The sequence below is a fragment of the Oncorhynchus tshawytscha genome, linkage group LG05, assembly GCF_018296145.1.
Source record: "Oncorhynchus tshawytscha isolate Ot180627B linkage group LG05, Otsh_v2.0, whole genome shotgun sequence".
Classification (NCBI taxonomy): domain Eukaryota; kingdom Metazoa; phylum Chordata; class Actinopteri; order Salmoniformes; family Salmonidae; genus Oncorhynchus; species Oncorhynchus tshawytscha.
Window position 1 is genome coordinate 78,973,178 of NC_056433.1, and position 23,736 is coordinate 78,996,913.

The 23,736-nt window shown below is 46.9% G+C and overlaps 1 protein-coding gene across 5 annotated transcripts in view; it reads right to left on the minus strand.

The window, feature by feature from the left end:
- The window catches only part of mast2 (microtubule associated serine/threonine kinase 2), a 341,277-nt gene that overhangs the window by 244,810 nt on the left and 72,731 nt on the right, over positions 1-23,736 (minus strand). For all 5 annotated transcript variants that reach the window (XM_042322430.1, XM_042322426.1, XM_042322427.1 and 2 more), the window contains exons 2-3: positions 15,398-15,539; positions 15,166-15,311 (exon numbers count right to left, since the gene is read on the minus strand). In XM_042322430.1, the coding sequence (XP_042178364.1) occupies positions 15,166-15,311; positions 15,398-15,539 (288 nt within the window). The remainder of the gene's footprint in view (positions 1-15,165; positions 15,312-15,397; positions 15,540-23,736) is intronic.

The following is a 23,736-nucleotide window of genomic DNA, read 5'->3' on the forward strand; positions in this document are numbered from 1 at the left end:
TATTTCTGTTGTAAGCGAGCGCCTGGGTAAAAGTCAGAGCGGTGGCGGATGAGGGAATGAAAGAGGAAAGGAGAGGGATATGCAGAAGCTCCTGGTACAGGAGCGGTTATGGCTGACCCGCAGCCCAGGGCCTCGGTTCACAGAACACTCACATTTCAACCAATTAGAGTTTGAGTTCTGCCACCCTGAGAAATATTCTAAAAGGTCACATCTCAGACAAATGAGGAGAGACAAATATTCTGAAGTTATCAGGACAGAGGCGACAAACAGCAACGCATAGTGAATCTAATTAAGAACTGGCATGATGACACACAAACATACCAAGTTATCTTTGTCTCAAGTACAAACAGGGCCTTTTGTTCTCTGTGGTGAAAAGAATGGCCTGTATGCTGATGTTGTTTGACTCTGGAGATCAGGAGATTGTGTCTGGTTGTTTAGTCTCGTATCACACCTGTGGAGTCTGAGGTGTTACAGACACTGTTTTGATTTTCACCAGCGAGATCTAATATATCACCTCAGGAGGCAGAGTGTGCGTCCAAAACGGCACCCTATTCCCTATATAGTGCACTACTTTTGACCAGAGCCCTATGGGCCGAGTTCAAATGTAGTACACTATGTAGGGGAACAGGTTACCATTTGGGACGTAGACTGATTCTCAAGGACTCGGCTGGAGAGTCTCGCCATAATATGGTTCAAAATATGCAGGAATGGGGAGAGGTGATGGACAGAATGAATATATTTATCTGTTCTGGGTTTAATAACAAACTCACGCAGGGGAGGAGGGCGGACGGTGGGAGGAGAAAAAGAGAAGCTCGGAGGGCAGGAGAAGCTGCCCTCTCTCTACCCCTCTCCGTCAGTCTGCTCTCTCAGAGGAGAGGAAAGGAGAGAGAGGAGATGGAGAGAGGAGACTGTCAGGGGATCTCACTTAAGAAAACAGTTCAAAATCCACTCAACCAAATGGATTGACCAAATAAGCTAGTCTCGAAATATTAAAGACTAAACAAGGGATTGTCTTACAGAAATCATTCACAGAGACAACATCAATTCTTTACACTGGCCCTCATCTCAAAATCCCTGGTGTCGGGGTTCTCCTGTGAAAAGCTGACAGATGGGAGTTAGTTTACCCCATCAACTATCAGATTGCTCCTCTCGGCTCGATATGCTGCATCTCATGCTGGGTCTCCGGTCAAAACAAGGACACTGAGGAAGGAAGGACTAATTCCATTAGATATAACCTGACCATCTCCCCTTGACTTTAACACCAAAGCAGGGACTTGCTCTGCATCCCAAATGGTACCCTATTCCCTATATAGTGCACTATATTAGACCAGAGCCTATATAGTGTACTACTTTTGACCAAACTCATTGGATGCCACTTGGGACGTAGGCCTCTGATTCTCAACACTCTCTAGTCTAACGCTCTGCACTACAGCCCAGGCTGGTGATCTTAAAGTGGCTGTGAAATGGGTTGTGATGTCCACTCAGGATTTAAAAAGAAACAGGGAATGAATGGAATGTCTAAGTGATGAAAACAATCTAAGCAATCCATGGAAATGTCCCGAGTTGTCTACATACAGTACCAGTCAAAAGTTTTAGAACACCTACTCATTCAAGGATTTTTCTTACTTTTTACTATTTTCTACATTGTAGAATAATAGTGAAGACATCAAAACTATGAAATAACACATATGGAATCATGTAGTAACCAAAAAAGGGTTAAACAGATTCTTCAAATAGCCACCATTTTCCTTGATGACACATAATGATGTTCATCTTTGGTGTGAAGGTCAGGGTAGAGGGACTTTCACACACTGTGGTCATGCTATAGTGGTATGGGTTAACACATGGATGACAATCATAAGATCAAGTGCCGTGTGAGAGTCACGACCTCCTAGATCATCAGTGATATCATTTAAAGTTGTGTGCGTTACTGTAGACTTAATCATACACAGAGCACAGAAAGGGCTAGAAGGATAGAAATGTTTTCCTTAGTCAACTGTATCTGTGGATGAAGTTACATAGCGCATTCTCTTACAGAGCCTCTAAACTCCCACTGAGATCTCAGAGGAAGAGAAAGAACTGGACTGAGAAAAGTGCTGAACATTCTAAACAGAACCAGATAGGGTTCCATATGGCAGATGGCACACCCATCTAGTAATAACACTAGCATGATGACACGTGGTTGGTTTGGCTTCCACTGTCTGCCTACAGCAGGGATGGGCAACTTTGGTGGGGGTGGGGGCCACAAAAAAAATTGAACTCATCATGAGGGCCCCCCCCCCAGAGAAAACATTTTTAAGTTTTAAAGTTCATTTTTGCCATGGGGCGGAGACAAAAGTGTGACGTTTTTAATATGATATCGGAGTGAGACTAACAAAATCAAAATGGGGACCATCAGGCTCTAATTTGACCTTGATAGATGGCCACTAGACTAACTTTCCAATCAAATAACATTTTAGCTGACATGGGCTAATTGAGTGAATATCAGTGAGAGAAAACAAGAGGAAAAACTGTTAATGGACAACCAAATTTAAAAATTGTACCTTTGTATTCTACCTCACAAAAGAAAGTTGAGACCCTGACTGAGTTCCACATTTATTTATATATTTTTTTATAAAATCAGTTTTAAGTTTTGGTAAATTCCGTACTCCTGCTTCTGTTTTCCAGGTTTTCACTAACACATCACACTTTTTATTTATGTAGAAAAACTACAAAAATGTATGTTCTAAGTCCACAATGATGCTTAAACCACATCAGGGGAACACATTTGAAGTCTGAGAACGATCCCCAAAATATATTTTGGAGAGTGTAGCTTCCCTTCAATTCTCTCCTGAGTGGCGCAGCGGTCTAAGGCCCTGCATCTCAGTGCTAGAAGCATCACTGCAGACCCTGGTTCGATTCCAGGCTGTATCACAACCGGCCGTGATTGGGAGTTCTCATAGGGCAGCGCACAATTGGCCCAGCATCGCCCGGGTTAGGGTTTGGCCGGGGTAGGCAATCAATGTAAATAAGAATTTGTTCTTAACTGACTTGCCTAGTTAAATAAAAATATATATACGAATTGGGAACCTAGCAAGAGACCTGCTAGTAGTGTTTGTTACTGTACAATATACAGTGTAGGCTACATGTGATGACAGAGTTTACAAAACAAATGCCCCGCGATCTTCAAGATTCAACCAAAACTTCACTTGTTTTTTGTTGTTTTCTTGCAAACCCATTGCTGTTTGAATAAATCATGATAATAAAATAAAACATGTAAATTGTGAACCCAAAACTAACCTGACCAGCTACATTTCTTTTCACTGGTAACCTAGCGACCAATAAATGCTGGTTGTCGCACTGCCAAGTCAAAGAGTCGCCAGCCCTGAGAAGACCAAACAGCCCTGAGAAGACCAAACAGCCCTGAGAAGACCAAACAGCCCTGAGAAGACCAAACAGCCCTGAGAAGACCAAACAGCCCTGAGAAGACCAAACAGCAATAACTATTACTACCAATCAGAGCAACACCACAGTAAATACCTTAAAAAGTGACTTAATACAATTTGAAAACATGAAACAACTATTACATAATATAAATAAACCATTCATCATCTTAAAATCAGTGGTTCTGGAACATGATTCTCCTGCTTTCATTCCACAATGAAAACACAGATTAGATCTCTGTCCTACTGTGACTTGAAAGATTCTCTGTGGGGCGATAACAGGGACGGGAATTGGACCTCATGATCCAATACTGAGGTGCAGATACAATATACAATCCTGAGGTGCAGATACAATATGTACGCCGATTCTCACAATTATGTTGCGATTCAATACTGTGATTTTATTGCGATTCGATGTTCCAAACATATTGCTCATTATATGTCTGCTTTAATTAAAGGGATAAAAGAGAGCCATGAGAAAACAAGTGTTGATCTGTCATGGAAATAAAAATGTGCTGAAAACAAACTGGCTCCCTATTTAAGTTTTAAGATGGAGAACAAGCTATTAAGGAAAAACACTGGTGTTTTGGTGCAGGGTACAGCAACCTGGCGCAAAATTAATATGTTGCAATAAATAATATCCCGAAATATAACTAGCGATTTTTACCCCATCCCCGTCTTGGCATGCATGGCAGGCCCTCTCTCTGCTGTAAAGCCTACCATCTCTCTGTTCCTTCCTGCAGTAGATTACATAAGAGGATATGCTGCAGCTAGCTAGGACACTGCCGCAATGACGAACATACTTCACACGCCAATACGTGCAAAGCCAGCCTGTTCACTGACCCATGTCACTTAACTGACCAACAACGATGGCTAGCTTAGCATTCAGGGGGGCCGGACTAAGACACAGGAATCCCTGTATCCCCTGAACAGCACCGTGGTCATCTATCTGGGCTGAACGCAGCCATCTTCACCCCCTCTCTTCCACCAGGTGACCACAGGTACATGCTTTCCTCCTTTGGCTATGAATTACAAACATGACAACCAGAAGACAAGGAGAATTGAACAGACAGAAAGAGATGCAGAAAGGAGAAGAAATGTTTTTCCCTACATCTCACTCCATTCACATCTCTTTTCTTGTGAGCGGCACTGCAACCTCGAGGGAAGCCTGAGTCATCACTCCCCTTCAGCAGACTTTGGCCAGCCAGGCTATTTAGTGCTGAGGTTGGAGAAGGAAAGGCCTGTTTTCATCTGACAGACCGACTCGAACAAACAGGGCCCTCTGGCAAGTCCCAAAAGGGACACAACAGTCACTGCTACACACAGAGAGGCAGAGCAGCAGACACAAAGACAACCATAGACAGTCTAACGTGGAAACAAACCCTACAGACCTAGACAGACAAGAGACACACAGACAGTCTAACGTGGAAACAAACCCTACAGACCTAGACAGACAAGAGGAGACACACAGATAGTCTAACGTGGAAACAAACCCTACAGACCTAGACAGACAAGAGACACACAGACAGTCTAACGTGGAAACAAACCCTACAGACCTAGACAGACAAGAGGAGACACACAGATAGTCTAACGTGGAAACAAACCCTACAGACCTAGACAGACAAGAGGAGACACACAGACAGTCTAACGTGGAAACAAACCCTACAGACCTAGACAGACAAGAGGAGACACACAGACAGTCTAACGTGGAAACAAACCCTACAGACCTAGACAGACAAGAGGAGACACACAGACAGTCTAACGTGGAAACAAACCCTACAGACCTAGACAGACAAGAGGAGACACACAGACAGTCTAACGTGGAAACAAACCCTACAGACCTAGACAGACAAGAGGAGACACACAGACAGTCTAACGTGGAAACAAACCCTACAGACCTAGACAGACAAGAGGAGACACACAGACAGTCTAACGTGGAAACAAACCCTACAGACCTAGACAGACAAGAGGAGACACACAGACAGTCTAACGTGGAAACAAACCCTACAGACCTAGACAGACAAGAGGAGACACACAGACAGTCTAACGTGGAAACAAACCCTACAGACCTAGACAGACAAGAGGAGACACACAGACAGTCTAACGTGGAAACAAACCCTACAGACCTAGACAGACAAGAGGAGACACACAGACAGTCTAACGTGGAAACAAACCCTACAGACCTAGACAGACAAGAGGAGACACACAGACAGTCTAACGTGGAAACAAACCCTACAGACCTAGACAGACAAGAGGAGACACACAGACAGTCTAACGTTGAAACAAACCCTACAGACCTAGACAGACAAGAGGAGACACAGACAGTCTAACGTGGAAACAAACCCTACAGACCTAGACAGACAAGAGGAGACACACAGACAGTCTAACGTGGAAACAAACCCTACAGACCTAGACAGACAAGAGGAGACACAGACAGTCTAACGTGGAAACAAACCCTACAGACCTAGACAGACAAGAGGAGACACACAGACAGTCTAACGTGGAAACAAACCCTACAGACCTAGACAGACAAGAGGAGACACACAGACAGTCTAACGTGTAAACAAACCCTACAGACCTAGACAGACAAGAGGAGACACAGACAGTCTAACGTGGAAACAAACCCTACAGACCTAGACAGACAAGAGGAGACACACAGACAGTCTAACGTGTAAACAAACCCTACAGACCTAGACAGACAAGAGGAGACACAGACAGTCTAACGTGGAAACAAACCCTACAGACCTAGACAGACAAGAGGAGACACACAGACAGTCTAACGTGTAAACAAACCCTACAGACCTAGACAGACAAGAGGAGACACAGACAGTCTAACGTGTAAACAAACCCTACAGACCTAGACAGACAAGAGGAGACACACAGACAGTCTAACGTGGAAACAAACCCTACAGACCTAGACAGACAAGAGGAGACACACAGACAGTCTAACGTGTAAACAAACCCTACAGACCTAGACAGACAAGAGGAGACACAGACAGTCTAACGTGGAAACAAACCCTACAGACCTAGACAGACAAGAGGAGACACAGACAGTCTAACGTGGAAACAAACCCTACAGACCTAGACAGACAAGAGGAGACACAGACAGTCTAACGTGTAAACAAACCCTACAGACCTAGACAGACAAGAGGAGACACAGACAGTCTAACGTGTAAACAAACCCTACAGACCTAGACAGACAAGAGGAGACACACAGACAGTCTAACGTGGAAACAAACCCTACAGACCTAGACAGACAAGAGGAGACACACAGACAGTCTAACGTGGAAACAAACCCTACAGACCTAGACAGACAAGGAGACACACAGACAGTCTAACGTGGAAACAAACCCTACAGACCTAGACAGACAAGAGGAGACACACAGACAGTCTAACGTGGAAACAAACCCTACAGACCTAGACAGACAAGAGGAGACACACAGACAGTCTAACGTGTAAACAAACCCTACAGACCTAGACAGACAAGAGGAGACACACAGACAGTCTAACGTGGAAACAAACCCTACAGACCTAGACAGACAAGAGGAGACACACAGACAGTCTAACGTGTAAACAAACCCTACAGACCTAGACAGACAAGAGGAGACACACAGATAGTCTAACGTGGAAACAAACCCTACAGACCTAGACAGACAAGAGGAGACACACAGACAGTCTAACGTGGAAACAAACCCTACAGACCTAGACAGACAAGAGGAGACACACAGATAGTCTAACGTGGAAACAAACCCTACAGACCTAGACAGACAAGAGGAGACACAGACAGTCTAACGTGGAAACAAACCCTACAGACCTAGACAGACAAGAGGAGACACACAGACAGTCTAACGTGGAAACAAACCCTACAGACCTAGACAGACAAGAGGAGACACACAGATAGTCTAACGTGGAAACAAACCCTACAGACCTAGACAGACAAGAGGAGACACACAGACAGTCTAACGTTGAAACAAACCCTACAGACCTAGACAGACAAGAGGAGACACAGACAGTCTAACGTGGAAACAAACCCTACAGACCTAGACAGACAAGAGGAGACACACAGACAGATCTGACGTGCCATGATGTTGTCTACCACGTTCAGTTGTGTCACTCTGTCCTAGGACTGGGAGACATGTCCGTTCAGGCTCCTATTCACAGTAATTATTCATCATGGTCTCATGTATATTTCACACACTGCATCATCTGCACCGTCGGCTCATTCTGGTAGAAGTCGTCATGAACTCCTCAAAGGTTTGAGTCTGAGTGAAATAAGTTGTCCTTTATGTAAGCCTGAGTGAAATAATTGTCCTTTATGTAAGTCTATAATTGATCTTGCTTGAATAGACTAGCATTTGAACTTGTGATGAAAATATGTTTTTTTCTTTAGGGGTGTAATTTTACAAATACAATACAGAGATTTGCCCTTGACCAATTTCTCTCTGTGTGTGCGTGTGTGTGTGTGTGTTCATTCAGAATCACCTTTACTCGCCAAGTACTTTTACACAGTGAGGTGACAGACAGCCTTAGTGAGGTGACAGACAGCCTTAGTGAGGTGACAGACAGCCTTAGTGAGGTGACAGACAAGTCCACACAGACAGCCCAGCGCAATCCCAGCTGTCAGTGGTCCTCCAGAGTGCGTTTCAGCCATGGCAGGATGATGTTAATATCGGTCTCTACTATTCATCCAGAGGTCTTTAAAGTGATCCTACGCACCACGCCTCACAAAGGAAAACAGCCTTCCCATTTTAAGGCACTTGACCTTTCCCATCTTTGCAAACCAAAGAGGACAGAGTTATTTAAGTCTGACAGTGAAAAGGAAATGGTAATTTCCGAGTGAGTAAAACGATGACAATAAGGCAGACAGACTGTTTTTTTCCCCCATGTTTGAATTCTGATCTCACATTTCAAAAGCTCTGCTCGTCTCCTGTGGCAGACTGAGTGTGTTTTAATGATGAAGCTGGGGAGAGATTAAAGAGCCCCTAGCTCCCATTTCAGCTAAGCCTTTCCCTTTTATACAAATGCAAATAGCATGTCACTGCGTTAATGTCTGGGCTTACACTCACTAACTCATCAACCTAACATTATTCAGCTGATATTATACCCACATCTTAAACTCAGGAAACAGAAACTAAGCTCGACTTGGAAGCTGCTGGGTGTTGAGTCAACAGAATGAGCACGTGTGGACGTGCTGTAAACAGTGTCCACTGAAACAAATAGCCTCGCTGGATTTCAGTCATTCACCTACTCGTCTATAAGGGATGCTGTCAACATGTCCTGCCTTGCATGGTGACGTGTGCTGTAGCTTAGACGTTCTGATGGGTGCCAGAGAAAAACTTTAAAACCAATGAGAAATCTCCTAAGAATCAGTGAGTGTGCGAGTGTTACCCTCCTCCTGTCCAGGTGCTGCTCTCTCTGGGGACAAGGCCTCTAGACCACTCTCTAGCCACCTGGCACTCTGATTGGTTACCAGGTCATTTTCTAGGAATTATAGGTAAAGTATTGTGTATTTTTCATGAAAACACACACACTAGCCTGGAGGTAAACACCATCTGGCTATCCAGGGTTGTTTCCCTGAAGAGTGCAGACCAGACTACAGAGCCTCCATCTCCACTCATCAGGACTCTGTACTGTATGAGAGTGTATTCAACTCAACGATTACCTGACCAAACCAGTGAAGACAGAAACACCTGTCATGTGAACTGTGTTAATGTGTGTCATGATACAAGGTACAACACGGCTGTTACACCAGCAAACACAGCAGGCTGCCAATTCATGTTACACCAGCCAATACAGCAGGCTGCCAATTCATGTTACACCAGCCAATACAGCAGGCTGCCAATTCATGTTACACCAGCCAATACAGCAGGCTGCCAATTCATGTTACACCAGCCAATACAGCAGGCTGCCAATTCATGTTACACCAGCCAACACAGCAGGCTGCCAATTCATGTTACACCAGCCAACACAGCAGGCTGCCAATTCATGTTACACCAGCCAATACAGCAGGCTGCCAATTCATGTTACACCAGCCAATACAGCAGGCTGCCAATTCATGTTACACCAGCCAATACAGCAGGCTGCCAATTCATGTTACACCAGCCAATACAGCAGGCTGCCAATTCATGTTACACCAGCCAATACAGCAGGCTGCCAATTCATGTTACACCAGCCAATACAGCAGGCTGCCAATTCATGTTACACCAGCCAATACAGCAGGCTGCCAATTCATGTTACACCAGCCAATACAGCAGGCTGCCAATTCATGTTACACCAGCCAATACAGCAGGCTGCCAATTCATGTTACACCAGCCAATACAGCAGGCTGCCAATTCATGTTACACCAGCCAATACAGCAGGCTGCCAATTCATGTTACACCAGCCAATACAGCAGGCTGCCAATTCATGTTACACCAGCCAATACAGCAGGCTGCCAATTCATGTTACACCAGCAAACACAGCAGGCTGCCAATTCATGTTACACCAGCCAATACAGCAGGCTGCCAATTCATGTTACACCAGCCAATACAGCAGGCTGCCAATTCATGTTACACCAGCAAACACAGCAGGCTGCCAATTCATGTTACACCAGCCAATACAGCAGGCTGCCAATTCATGTTACACCAGCCAATACAGCAGGCTGCCAATTCATGTTACACCAGCCAATACAGCAGGATGCCAATTCATACATAAGGGAAGACACCAACATACCATATTGAGCAATGGCTTCAGGCTGACAGTATATTAAAATGGGCCATTCAGGCTTAAGGTGACTATGACTTCAGGCTGACAGTATATTAAAATGAGCCATTCAGGCTTTAGGTGACTATGACTTCAGGCTGACAGTATATTAAAATGGGCCATTCAGGCTTAAGGTGACTATGACTTCAGGCTGACAGTATATTAAATGGGCCATTCAGGCTTTAGGTGACTATGACTTCAGGCTGACAGTATATTAAATGGGCCATTCAGGCTTTAGGTGACTATGACTTCAGGCTGACAGTATATTAAATGGGCCATTCAGGCTTTAGGTTGCATCGATCTCATAGCCATTAGCTACAGTACAGGAGAAGATAGGTTCAGGTGTTTCACAAATAAGCATATTTACTGAAACTGAATAACTAATGTAATTCAAATATATAAAACAGATTCAAACTCCTCTTTAGCAAGACAGAGAGACAGACAGACAGACAGACAGACAGACAGACAGGAAAAGGAAAAATAAAAGTGGTTGTTGTTTACTGGAAGCTGACTAGCCTATTACTGAGGAGTTCATCTAACAGAGGTTTCTGTAGCTAGCTGCTGTAATTGTGCTAGAAGATAAACCAGGAGAAGAGAAGGGGAGTGGGGTTAAACTAGGAGAGAGGGGGAGCGGGGTCAAACCAGGGAGAGGGGGAGCGGGGTCAAACCAGGAGAGAGGGGGAGCGGGGTCAAACCGGGAGAGAGGGGAGCGGGGTCAAACCAGGAGAGAGGGGGAGCGGGGTCAAACCAGGAGAGAGGGGGAGCGGGGTCAAACCAGGAGAGAGGGGGAGCGGGGTCAAACCAGGAGAGAGGGGGAGCGGGGTCAAACCAGGAGAGAGGGGGAGCGGGGTCAAACCAGGAGAGAGGGGGAGCGGAGTCAAACCAGGAGAGAGGGGGAGCGGAGTCAAACCAGGAGAGAGGGGGAGCGGAGTCAAACCAGGAGAGAGGGGGAGCGGAGTCAAACCAGGAGAGAAAGGAGCGGGGTCAAACCAAAAGAGAAAGGGAGCAGTGTCAAACCAGGAGAAAGGGGGAGCAGGGTCAAACCAGGAGAGAAGGGGAGCGGGGTCAAACCAGGAGAAAGGGGGAGCAGGGTCAAACCAGGAGAGAAAGGGAGCAGGGTCAAACCAAAAGAGAAAGGGAGCAGGGTCAAACCAGGAGAAAGGGAGAGCAGGGTCAAACCAGGAGAGAAGGGGAGCGGGGTCAAACCAGAAGAGAAAGGAGCGGGGTCAAACCAAAAGAGAAAGGGAGCAGGGACAAACCAGGAGAGAAGGGGAGCAGGGTCTAACCAGAAGAGAAGGGGAGCAGGGTCAAACCAGGAGAGAGGGGGAGCGGTGTCAAACCAGGAGAGAAGGGGAGCGGGGTCAAACCAGGAGAGAGGGGGAGCGGGGTCAAACCAGGAGAGAGGGGGAGCGGGGTCAAACCAGGAGAGAGGGGGAGCGGAGTCAAACCAGGAGAGAGGGGGAGCGGGGTCAAACCAGGAGAGAAAGGGAGCAGGGTCAAACCAAAAGAGAAAGGGAGCAGGGTCAAACCAAAAGAGAAAGGGAGCAGGGTCAAACCAGGAGAGAAAGGAGCAGGGTCAAACCAAAAGAGAAAGGGAGCAGGGTCAAACCAAAAGAGAAAGGGAGCAGGGTCAAACCAGGAGAGAAAGGGAGCAGGGGTCAAACCAGGAGAGAAGGGGAGCAGGGTCAAACCAGAAGAGAAGGGGAGCAGGGTCAAACCAGGAGAGAGGGGGAGCGGGGTCAAACCAGGAGAGAGGGGGAGCGGGGTCAAACCAGGAGAGAGGGGGAGCGGGGTCAAACCAGGAGAGAGGGGGAGCGGGGTCAAACCAGGAGAGAGGGGGAGCGGAGTCAAACCAGGAGAGAGGGGGAGCGGAGTCAAACCAGGAGAGAGGGGGAGCGGAGTCAAACCAGGAGAGAGGGGGAGCGGAGTCAAACCAGGAGAGAAAGGGAGCGGGGTCAAACCAAAAGAGAAAGGGAGCAGTGTCAAACCAGGAGAAAGGGGGAGCAGGGTCAAACCAGGAGAGAAGGGGAGCGGGGTCAAACCAGGAGAAAGGGGGAGCAGGGTCAAACCAGGAGAGAAAGGGAGCAGGGTCAAACCAAAAGAGAAAGGGAGCAGGGTCAAACCAGGAGAAAGGGAGAGCAGGGTCAAACCAGGAGAGAAGGGGAGCGGGGTCAAACCAGAAGAGAAAGGGAGCGGGGTCAAACCAAAAGAGAAAGGGAGCAGGGACAAACCAGGAGAGAAGGGGAGCAGGGTCTAACCAGAAGAGAAGGGGAGCAGGGTCAAACCAGGAGAGAGGGGGAGCGGTGTCAAACCAGGAGAGAAGGGGAGCGGGGTCAAACCAGGAGAGAGGGGGAGCGGGGTCAAACCAGGAGAGAGGGGGAGCGGGGTCAAACCAGGAGAGAGGGGGAGCGGAGTCAAACCAGGAGAGAGGGGGAGCGGGGTCAAACCAGGAGAGAAAGGGAGCAGGGTCAAACCAAAAGAGAAAGGGAGCAGGGTCAAACCAAAAGAGAAAGGGAGCAGGGTCAAACCAGGAGAGAAAGGGAGCAGGGTCAAACCAAAAGAGAAAGGGAGCAGGGTCAAACCAAAAGAGAAAGGGAGCAGGGTCAAACCAGGAGAGAAAGGGAGCAGGGGTCAAACCAGGAGAGAAGGGGAGCAGGGTCAAACCAGAAGAGAAGGGGAGCAGGGTCAAACCAGGAGAGAGGGGGAGCGGGGTCAAACCAGGAGAGAGGGGGAGCGGGGTCAAACCAGGAGAGAGGGGGAGCGGGGTCAAACCAGGAGAGAGGGGGAGCGGGGTCAAACCAGGAGAGAAGGGGAGCGGGGTCAAACCAGGAGAGAGGGGGAGCGGGGTCAAACTAGGAGAGAGGGGGAGCGGGGTCAAACCAGGAGAGAGGGGGAGCGGGGTCAAACCAGGAGAGAAGGGGAGCGGGGTCAAACCAGGAGAGAGGGGGAGCGGGGTCAAACTAGGAGAGAGGGGGAGCGGGGTCAAACCAGGAGAGAGGGGGAGCGGGGTCAAACCAGGAGAGAGGGGGAGCGGGGTCAAACCAGGAGAGAGGGGGAGCGGGGTCAAACCAGGAGAGAAGGGGAGCGGGGTCAAACCAGGAGAGAAGGGGAGCGGGGTCAAACCAGGAGAGAGGGGGAGCGGGGTCAAACCAGGAGAGAAGGGGAGCGGGGTCAAACCAGGAGAGAGGGGGAGCGGGGTCAAACTAGGAGAGAGGGGGAGCGGGGTCAAACCAGGAGAGAGGGGGAGCGGGGTCAAACCAGGAGAGAGGGGGAGCGGGGTCAAACCAGGAGAGAAGGGGGAGCGGGGTCAAACCAGGAGAGAGGGGGAGCGGGGTCAAACTAGGAGAGAGGGGGAGCGGGGTCAAACCAGGAGAGAGGGGGAGCGGGGTCAAACCAGGAGAGAGGGGGAGCGGAGTCAAACCAGGAGAGAGGGGGAGCAGGGTCAAACCAGGAGAGAAAGGGAGCAGGGTCAAACCAAAAGAGAAAGGGAGCAGGGTCAAACCAGGAGAAAGGGGGAGCAGGGTCAAACCAGGAGAGAAGGGGAGCGGGGTCAAACCAGAAGAGAAAGGAGCGGGGTCAAACCAAAAGAGAAAGGGAGCAGGGTCAAACCAGGAGAGAAGGGGAGCAGGGTCAAACCAGAAGAGAAGGGGAGCAGGGTCAAACCAGGAGAGAGGGGGAGCGGAGTCAAACCAGGAGAGAGGGGGAGCGGGGTCAAACCAGGAGAGAGGGGGAGCGGGGTCAAACCAGGAGAGATGGGGAGCGGATGGGGTCTGATATCAAGCAGAGGAAAACTTTAATAAACTGGCTAATGAGAAATATAATAAACTATGATTATTTGCTCGTCTAAGATTGCTCTGCAGGTCATATTTCCAGTTTAGAAATCGCTTCTACAATTTCCTGTGGGCTGCATTACGCAATAGCTGTGGATACATTCAAAAATATATATATTTTTTTTGCAAGCCTCTTATTATGTCATTCACACAAGCCACAATGAACCGGTTTTACTAATCTGATAAACAGCTTCTCAGTGAGACGTGACAACCCAACTCCTCATGTTATCACTGTCACAGACGGAGTCATTACCAACCACACACACCATTAGTTGGTATTTGCGTCGGACGGTCGTTGGCTACTTAACATTTTAATTCCTTGTTTTGACAAAAACCTAAAACTTTCCCTGGCCTCTCATTCACCCTGTAATGTTATTGTGAACCATCTTGCTATAGACCAAGCTGTGAGTGTGTAGAACAACATGCAGTAATAGATTGTATAATGTGCCAACACAACCCAATGCTGAGAACTCAGATTTGATAATACTGCCATCTACTGGTACATTGAACACCCAAAGACAGTATTTTATGGAGGTACAGTAATGTACCAGCACTTCCATACACATCCAGTAGGTGTCGCCCTAGTGCTGCGATAGCTTGTAACAACCATACAGTCTATGGATGCAACACACACAACTGTAGGGGTAGACACAGTGTGTGGCTCTCAGTGTGGTATATGGGCAGACAGACTGTGGGTGTGTGTGTGTGCTGAGTGGGTGTCAGTGAGGGCAGAGCAACCAGCTCCTGACTGGTGGATACAGACAGCCTGACTCATCAGTCTGCCTGCCTGCCTGCATAGAAGTGCAATCGTAGACAGCACTGTGTACTGCCTGGCTAGATGGATGGAGCTGTCCACCATAGATGGAGCAATCAAATGGATAGGTTAGAAAATACTGATGATTAATACAAAGCTTCATCCTTATTGATTTATAGGGACGGGGGGAAAAACAAGGAATAATTTAGTCAGTAAGTCATCACTGTGTGTCTCTAGGAATGAATATAGTTAGTGTATGTGTTGTGTCTGTTGCGTGTGTGCGTCTGGTGCATGTGTGTGTGTCTGCTGCGTGTGTGTGTGTGTGTCTGACGCGTGTTTGTCTGCTGCGTGTGTCTGTTGTGTGTCTGTTGTGTGTGTGTCTGATGTGTGTGTGTGTGCGTGCAGTAGCAGTACACACCAGTCCTGCAGTGAGTGATGGTGCAGACTGGCCCAGGGACTGGTTCCTCATGCGGAGCAGGTTGTTGGGGGGTTCTCCAGGAGGCTGCCAGGCTAGCTGACTCACCCCACCCTGCAAACTGCTGGACAGGGGCAGGAGCTGCTTACCTAGGGGGGAGGAAGAACAAGACAACCAGGCTCAAATACTGAACAACAGCGTTGTGTGTGTGTCTGTCTCTCTCTCTCTCTCTTACCGGTCATAGCCATGCTGCTACGGCGAGTACGGCCGTCATCCTGGCTGAGCTGTCTGTGTAGTTTGGTCTTATTGGCGGCGGGGGACAGGTCAGGGTTACTCAACTTCCTGAACAACAGGGGAGGGGGCGCAGCAAACTCCTTCTACAGAGAGAGAGCGAGAGATGGAAGGGAAGAGAGGGAACGGGGAGAGAGCATAATGGGGAGAGAAGAGAGAGTAGGAGAGAGAGGGATTGTGAGGAAAAGGAGAGAGAGTAGGAGAGAGAGGGATTGTGAGGAAAAGGAGAGAGAGGAGAGAGAGGGATTGTGAGGAAAAGGAGAGAGAGTAGGAGAGAGAGGGATTGTGAGGAAAAGGAGAGAGAGTAGGAGAGAGAGGGATTGTGAGGAAAAGGAGAGAGAGTAGGAGAGAGAGGGATTGTGAGGAAAAGGAGAGAGAGTAGGAGAGAGAGGGATTGTGAGGAAAAGAGAGAGAGTAGGAGAGAGAGGGATTGTGAGGAAAAGGAGAGAGAGTAGGAGAGAGAGGGATTGTGAGGAAAAGGAGAGAGAGTAGGAGAGAGAGGGATTGTGAGGAAAAGGAGAGAGAGTAGGAGAGAGAGGGATTGTGAGGAAAAGGAGAGAGAATAGGAGAGAGAGGGATTGTGAGGAAAAGAGAGAGAGTAGGAGAGAGAGGGATTGTGAGGAAAAGGAGAGAGAGTAGAGAGAGAGGGATTGTGAGGAAAAGGAGAGAGTAGGAGAGAGAGAGGGATTGTGAGGAAAAGGAGAGAGAGTAGGAGAGAGAGGGATTGGGAGGAAAAGGAGAGAGAGTAGGAGAGAGAGAGGGAAAGGAGAGAGTAGGAGAGAGAGGGATTGGGAGGAAAAGGAGAGAGAGTAGGAGAGAGAGGGATTGGGAGGAAAAGGAGAGAGAGTAGGAGAGAGACGGGGAGGGAAAGGAGAGAGAGTAGGAGAGAGACGGGGAGGGAAAGGAGAGAGAGTAGGAGAGAGACGGGGAGGGAAAGGAGAGAGAGTAGGAGAGAGACGGGGAGGGAAAGGAGAGAGAGTAGGAGAGAGACGGGGAGGGAAAGGAGAGAGAGGAGGAGAGAGACGGGGAGGGAAAGGAGAGAGAGGAGGGAGAGAGACGGGGAGGGAAAGGAGAGAGAGGAGGAGAGAGACGGGGAGGGAAAGGAGAGAGAGGAGGAGAGAGACGGGGGAGGGAAAGGAGAGAGAGGAGGAGAGAGACGGGGAGGGAAAGGAGAGAGAGGAGGAGAGAGACGGGAGGGAAAGGAGAGAGAGGAGGAGAGAGAGTAGGAGAGAGGGGGAGGAAAAGGAGAGAGAGGAGAGACGGGGAGGGAAAGGAGAGAGAGGAGGAGAGACGGGGAGGGAAAGGAGAGAGAGGAGGAGAGACGGGGAGGGAAAGGAGAGGAAGAAGAGAACAAAAGACAGGCCTATTAAAACAATTAGCTCCAATCCCAACAAGTAAAGTAAGCTGTCCCAGTCCACGTGAGTATCCATCTCTGAAGCTATTCAACAGTGAAGTAACACCACAGCAAAGCCAACCAAACCCCAGTCAGTCAGTAAACGGCCCCTGGCCAACCAAACCCCAGTCAGTCAGTAAACGGCCCCTGGCCAACCAAACCCCAGTCAGTAAATGGCCCCTGGAGTCCCTTGGCCAACCAAACCCGTCAGTCTGTAAATGGCCCCTGGAGGCCCCTGGACACAGCAAGGCCATAGAGTGCAGAAAAAACACAGACACTGGAGCCACTGCTAACAGCGCCTCTACACACACACATCCCATAAAACACTGATCAAACAGGGGTTTAAAGCACAAACACAGGACATCTGATTTTAAAATCAGTTGTAAAGGGGTGGACAGTTCCTGAAATGAGATATTGATTTTGTCTGTTGAGACCAAATCCAACAGAGATCACCAGAGAGAGGCCCATGGAGGATGTGATATTCAGCCAAGTTAGATGAGTAAGGCCTATTTGTTTTGCTTCGATGGCCTCGGAAACATCCGTCACCGTGGAAACCTGGCTTGGCTGAGGTCACTTCCTCTCCCCAGCCAACAGACCAACCCCTGGCGTCGTAAGGAGGAGTGGTCCAGAAACATCTGGAGTGTCAGACCACCACCCCTCAGGGTGGGCTTATTTAGTTAGTTTTCCCGAAATATGCTATCTTCAAAAAGCAAGAAAGTTGGCGCAGATCTATCATTCAGGCCAGGTGCTTGCAATCATGACGAGACAAATAGCTAATGTTAGTGAGCTAGTGAAATTACGTGTGACTAAAACCAGTGCGGCAAGCAGTTGCCTGCATAAACGTTTTCAGTCATCAGGGCATGCCATTTGCAGTTGAAATGCATAGCCAATACATGTTTTATTGAATAACAGCCAACATTGTCGTAATGAACAGCTAGCTTGTACTTGTCATAATATACTCTCATTGCGAGATTGCCATAAAGCAGGGCTGTACAACTCCATTCCTGGAAAGCTGCCGTCCTGTAGGTTTTCACTCCAATCCTAACCTAGCACACCTGATTCTAATAATTAGCTGGTTGACAAGATGAATCAGGACAGCTACAACAACGGTTTAAGTGAAAACCTCCAGGAACATGGTTGGAGAGCCCTGCCATAAAGTTACTTGATCTTTGGCTGTTGTAAACACTAGTAAATCTACTCAAGATAAATGCTGATGCTGACACCTAGTGGTGGCATTACGAACTGCATGTTGCTGCATTTCAATGCTTATTTGTGAACAGTGCAGTTTCAGATAGAGTTGAATTCATTCAACCAGCCACCAGTTGTGGTTTAGCACAAATACTTTTGCATACTTCTCATCCACTGCCATAGGTAGGTTCAACTTAAAGATGTGTCTAAGAAGGTATTTTGTATTTACTGTCATATTTATAAAGGACATTAGAGGTCGACCGATTAATCGGAATGGCCGATTAATTAGGACATTGGGGGCCGATTAATTAGGGCCGATTTCAAGCTTTCATAACAATCGGAAAATCGGGGGTTTTGGACACCGATTTGGCCGATTTTTAAATTTATTTTTTACACCTTTATTTAATCTTTATTTAACTAGGCAAGTCAGTTAAGAACACATTCTTATTTTCAATGACGGCCTAGGAACGGTGGGTTAACTGCCTCGTTCAGGGGCAGAACGACAATTTTTTACCTTGTCAGCTCAGGGGATTCCATCTTGCAACCTTACAGTTAACTAGTCCAACGCTCTAACCACCTGATTACATTGCACTCCACGGGGAGACTGCCTGTTACGCGAATGCAGTAAACCAAGGTATGTTGCTAGCTAGCATTAAATTTATCTTATAAAAAACAATCAATCATAATCACTAGTTAACTACACATGGTTGATGATATTACTAGTTTATCTAGCATGTCCTGCATTGCATATAATTGATGCGGTGCGTATCGTTGCTCCAATGTGTACCAAACCATAAACATCAATGCCTTTCTTAAAATCAATACACAGGAGTATATTTTTTAAACCTGCATATTTAGCTAAAAGAAATCCAGGTTAGCAGGCAATATTAACTAGGTGAAATTGTGTCACTTCTCTTGCATTCATTGCACGCAGAGTCAGGGTATACAGTTTGGGCCGCCTAATTTGCCAGAATTTTACGTAATTATGACATAACATTGAAGGTTGTGCAATGTAACAGGAATATTTAGACTTATGGATGTCACCCGTTAGATAAAATACGGAACGGTTCCGTATTTCACTGAAAGAATAAAAGTCTTGTTTTCGAGATGATAGTTTCCGGATTCGGCCATATTAATGACCTAAGGCTCGTACTTCTGTGTGTTATTATGTCATAACTAAGTTTATGATTTGATAGAGCAGTCTGACTGAGCGGTGGTAGGCAGTAGCAGGCTCGTAAGCATTCATTCAAACAGCATTTTCATACGTTTGCCAGCAGCTGTTTATGACTTCAAGCCTATCAACTCCCGAGATTAGGCTCGTGTAACCGATGTGAAATGGCTAGCTAGTTAGCGGGATGAGTGCTAATAGCGTTTCAAACGTCACTCGCTCTGAGACTTGGAGTAGTTGTTCCTCTTGCTCTGCGGCTTTTGTGGACTGATGGGTAAACGCTGCTTCGAGGGTGGCTGTTGTCGTTGTGTTCCTGGTTCGAGCCCAGGAGCGAGGAGCAAGGAAATAGGCAATACTAAAGTGCCTATAAGAACATCCAATAGTCAAAGGTATATGAAATACAAATGGTATAGAGAGAAATAGTTGACGTGTCATAATTCCTATAATAACTACAACCTAAAACTTCTTACCTGGGAACATTGAAGACTCGTGTTAAAAGGAACCACCAGGTTTCATATGTTCTCATGTTCTGAGCAAGGAACTTAAACGTTAGCTTTCTTACATAGCACATATTGCACTTTTACTTTCTTCTCCAACACTTTGTTTTTGCATTATTTAAACCAAATTGAACATGTTTCATTATGTATGTGAGGCTAAATTGATTTTATTGATGTATTATATTAAGTTAAAATAAGTGTTCATTCAGTATTGTTGTAATTGTCATTATTACAAATGTTAAAAAATGAAACTCGTCCGATTGATCGGCATCTGCTTTTCTTGGTCCTCCAATAATCGGTATCGGTGTTAAAAAAATCATAATCGGTCGACCTCTAAAGGACATAGTTGCTTTTTGGTGGATATCCTGTAAACCACAAATGAAATGTTATTAAATAATGTTAATTGTAATATTTAGTTATAATTTGTCATAATTTAGAGCAGTGGTCACCAACCAGTCGATCACCAAATATTTCTGTAAAAAAAGAAATGTAAAAAACTACGATAAAGCCTTGTGTTGCTATTTTTTTTTAAATGAATTTCGCACTGTTGACAGTGGGTGGACTTGATTCAGCAGCCCTGGCGTCGGGAAGGCAAAGTGTTCCCATTTTGAACCATTTCATGTTTCTGAAGGAAGCCTCCTTGCTGCTGCCTCCCCCTCAGACTGACCATCAGAAGCAAATCAGTCCAGTAAAAAAAATATATATATAATCAAATCAAATATATATATATATTATGTTCACTCAGCTGTGCCTCACAAGTAATAAAATAAATGATATATTACCAGTATGATCATTTACCTACATTTTTTTATTATAATTTCAAAATGGTCTGAGAAGAACAAAATTGGCAGTGCAATTTAAACATAGTTAATATGCTACAGAACTATTTTTAATTGGTGTATTTTAATTGGTGAATGTTGCATAGGCTTGCGTTTTTTTAAGCGGGGGATCTGGACTCAGAAAGGGATCTGGACTCAGAAAGGGATCTGGACTCAGAAAGGGATCTGGACTCAGAAAGGGATCTGGACTCAGAAAGGGATCTGGACTCAGAAAGGGATCTGGACTCAGAAAGGGATCTGGACTCAGAAAGGGATCTGGACTCAGAAAGGGATCTGGACTCAGAAAGGGATCTGGACTCAGAAAGGGATCTGGACTCAGAAAGGGATCTGGACTCAGAAAGGGATCTGGACTCAGAAAGGGATCTGGACTCAGAAAGGGATCTGGACTCAGAAAAGGTTGGTGGCCACTGATTTAGAGTATCTGTTTATTCTACCTTTTTTTTTTTTTTTTTTTTTAAACAAGAGTTTTGCCTCCCATAAAATCAATATCAGACCCAAAATCCCATATCGGTCGGGCTCTAATCCTAACAATCACAGAGCAACCCAGAGGAATCCAACTGCAACAACACACACTGACACCTGCCATTCAATAGTTCAATCTGTGTCTATGATTCCAACAACAAGCTATTGTATGGCCTTCGTAATTCACAACAAACAAAGGCACATTATGAAACATCACCAGTCCGACTAACATTTCCTCGTGCATGATGGGGCAGAATCAGAGCAGGTCTCCCTGTTCAGTAATACTGCAATCTCCCTAGGGCAGCATTTCCATCCAGCCATGGAGCCCCAGCCCTGGTCAGGTCTGGTCAGGTCCCGACAGAGAGACGAGCACCAGGCAGGACCAGAGGAAGGGGGGTAAGGGGCAGGGACTGTGGCTGAAGAGAGTAAGGGTTGGGGATGATGATCAGCTTGGGCTGTGGTGAGAGACAGACAAGCAGACAGGCACAGGAAGCGGGGAGGAGAGCTTCATGTACAGCATGTTCAGTGCCTCCACCACTGCATTTCACTCCTTCACACTTAGGTGGTATAGTCAGGCTTCAGATGTTGAGGAAAAATAAAAGCTGGGAAATTAACACATACAGGTAACTGCCAATATAAAGGAAACGCCAACATAAAGTGTCTTAATAGGGCGTTGGGCCACAACGAGCCACCAGAACAGCTTCAAAGCGCCTTGGCATAGATTCTACATTTGTCTGGAACTCTATTGGAAGGATGCGACACCATTCTTCCACAATAAATTCTATCATTTGGTGTTTTGTTGATAAGGAAGTGGATGGCTGCAAACTTTCTACTTTTAAACTCGGACAAAACAGAGATGCTTGTTCTAGGTCCCAAGAAACAAAGAGATCTTCTGTTGAATCTGACAATTAATCTTAATGGTTGTGGTTGAGTTTTTCCTAGCCACCGTGCTTCTACACCTGCATTGCTTGCTGTTTGGGGTTTTAGGCTGGGTTTCTGTACAGCACTTTGAGATATCAGCTGATGTACGAAGGGCTATATAAATAAATTTGATTTGATTTTGATTTGATTTCCTTAATTTTGGCAGTTACCTTTACAATCAGCAGTTAAGGGCATTAGATATTTAACAGGGGATTTCAGTGTGTAAACCAGCGTAGTTGGATATGTCCTTTAGCCCCAGGAGGTTCTGTAGAGGAGGGTACTGGAGCCGACAGCAGCTAGTGTTAACAGGCACACGCTCTCCCACCCTCTCTTTATTTCTCCCTCTCTTTCTCTTTCCCCGGTGAAAGCTCCTTACGCTTGGCTCACTTTACTCCTTTGTGGCATTGCATGACTCCTCATCTCCTCTCTACCTCCTTCCTCTCCCCTTTTCTCTGGTCCAGATGTTTTCCGTAGTGAGTGGTCTCATCACTGGTTCCTGGCAGAGTGTCTCCTTCCTGCCCCCTCAACCAAGGTTTCTCCACTGAGGTTTCCTCTGGGCCGCTCCACCCGTCATACTGACTTACCCTGGCTGACACCCCGCTGCCTCAATGGGTCATACGCAACAGCCTAAGACTGAACAGCCAGACTCCTCGGCAGGCAGCCAGACTCCTCGGCAGGCAGCCAGACTCCTCGGCAGGCAGCCAGACTCCTCGGCAGGCAGCCAGACTCCTCGGCAGGCAGCCAGACTCCTCGGCAGGCAGCCAGACTCCTCGGCAGGCAGCCAGACTCCTCGGCAGGCAGCCAGACTCCTCGGCAGGCAGCCAGACTCCTCGGCAGGCAGCCAGACTCCTCGGCAGGCAGCCAGACTCCTCGGCAGGCAGCCAGACTCCTCGGCAGACAGCCAGACTCCTCGGCAGACAGCCAGACTCCTCGGCAGACAGCCAGACTACTAGGCAGCGAGACTACTAGGCAGCGAGACTACTAGGCAGCGAGACTACTAGGCAGCGAGACTACTAGGCAGCGAGACTACTAGGCAGCGAGACTACGACGTGAGCCTGGAGTGTGATCAGGAAGATGAAGTGTTCTCATTCAGGTTCATCAAGGCAAGTGTAGGCAAGTATCGACTCACAGATGCATTGGACAATGGCTGATCACAAGCTCTACAGCACTAGGTTAGTGTTTTGTGTCCCTTGATGTTGCAGTGAACTCTGGATGATATAACGTGGGCAGTGTGTGTGGTATGATATATTCATTAGGGATGCACTGCGGATTTCTCCTCAGTCTGGACGTAATCAGGCTACCGAAAGAGCATACAGTGGGCGATGTCATCAGCACTCCTCACACAAGTCTTCAGAAAACGTATGTTTTGGGACCGAGAGACACCTTTTCATTATAAAGCTAGAGAAAATACACTCCTCCAGTGTGAGGAATGTGTTTGATGGCCTAATAAATGCTAGCCAGCTAGCTAATATTTACAACAACTCAAAACAATGGTTTTTAGTAGACTTGTAGTTTTACATGTTGTCTGTCTGTAATTTTTTTATAATGAGAGAAGAATTTGGGCGAAGAATTTTTTGCTGCCTATCTTGGCCAGGGCACTCTTGAAAAAGAGATTTTAATCTGAATGAGCCCTTCCTGGTTAAATAAAGGTTCAATCAAAAATAAAAATAAATCATAGAGAAAGCAGTCATCTCAAATGGGTGGTTGAATGTTCGTGGGCAAGGAATACTTAACTACATAATCTCCAACCCCTTAACCAGTATTCTACAAGAGCACAGACAAAGGCAAACAGATACACCGGTCTCTACATTGCAG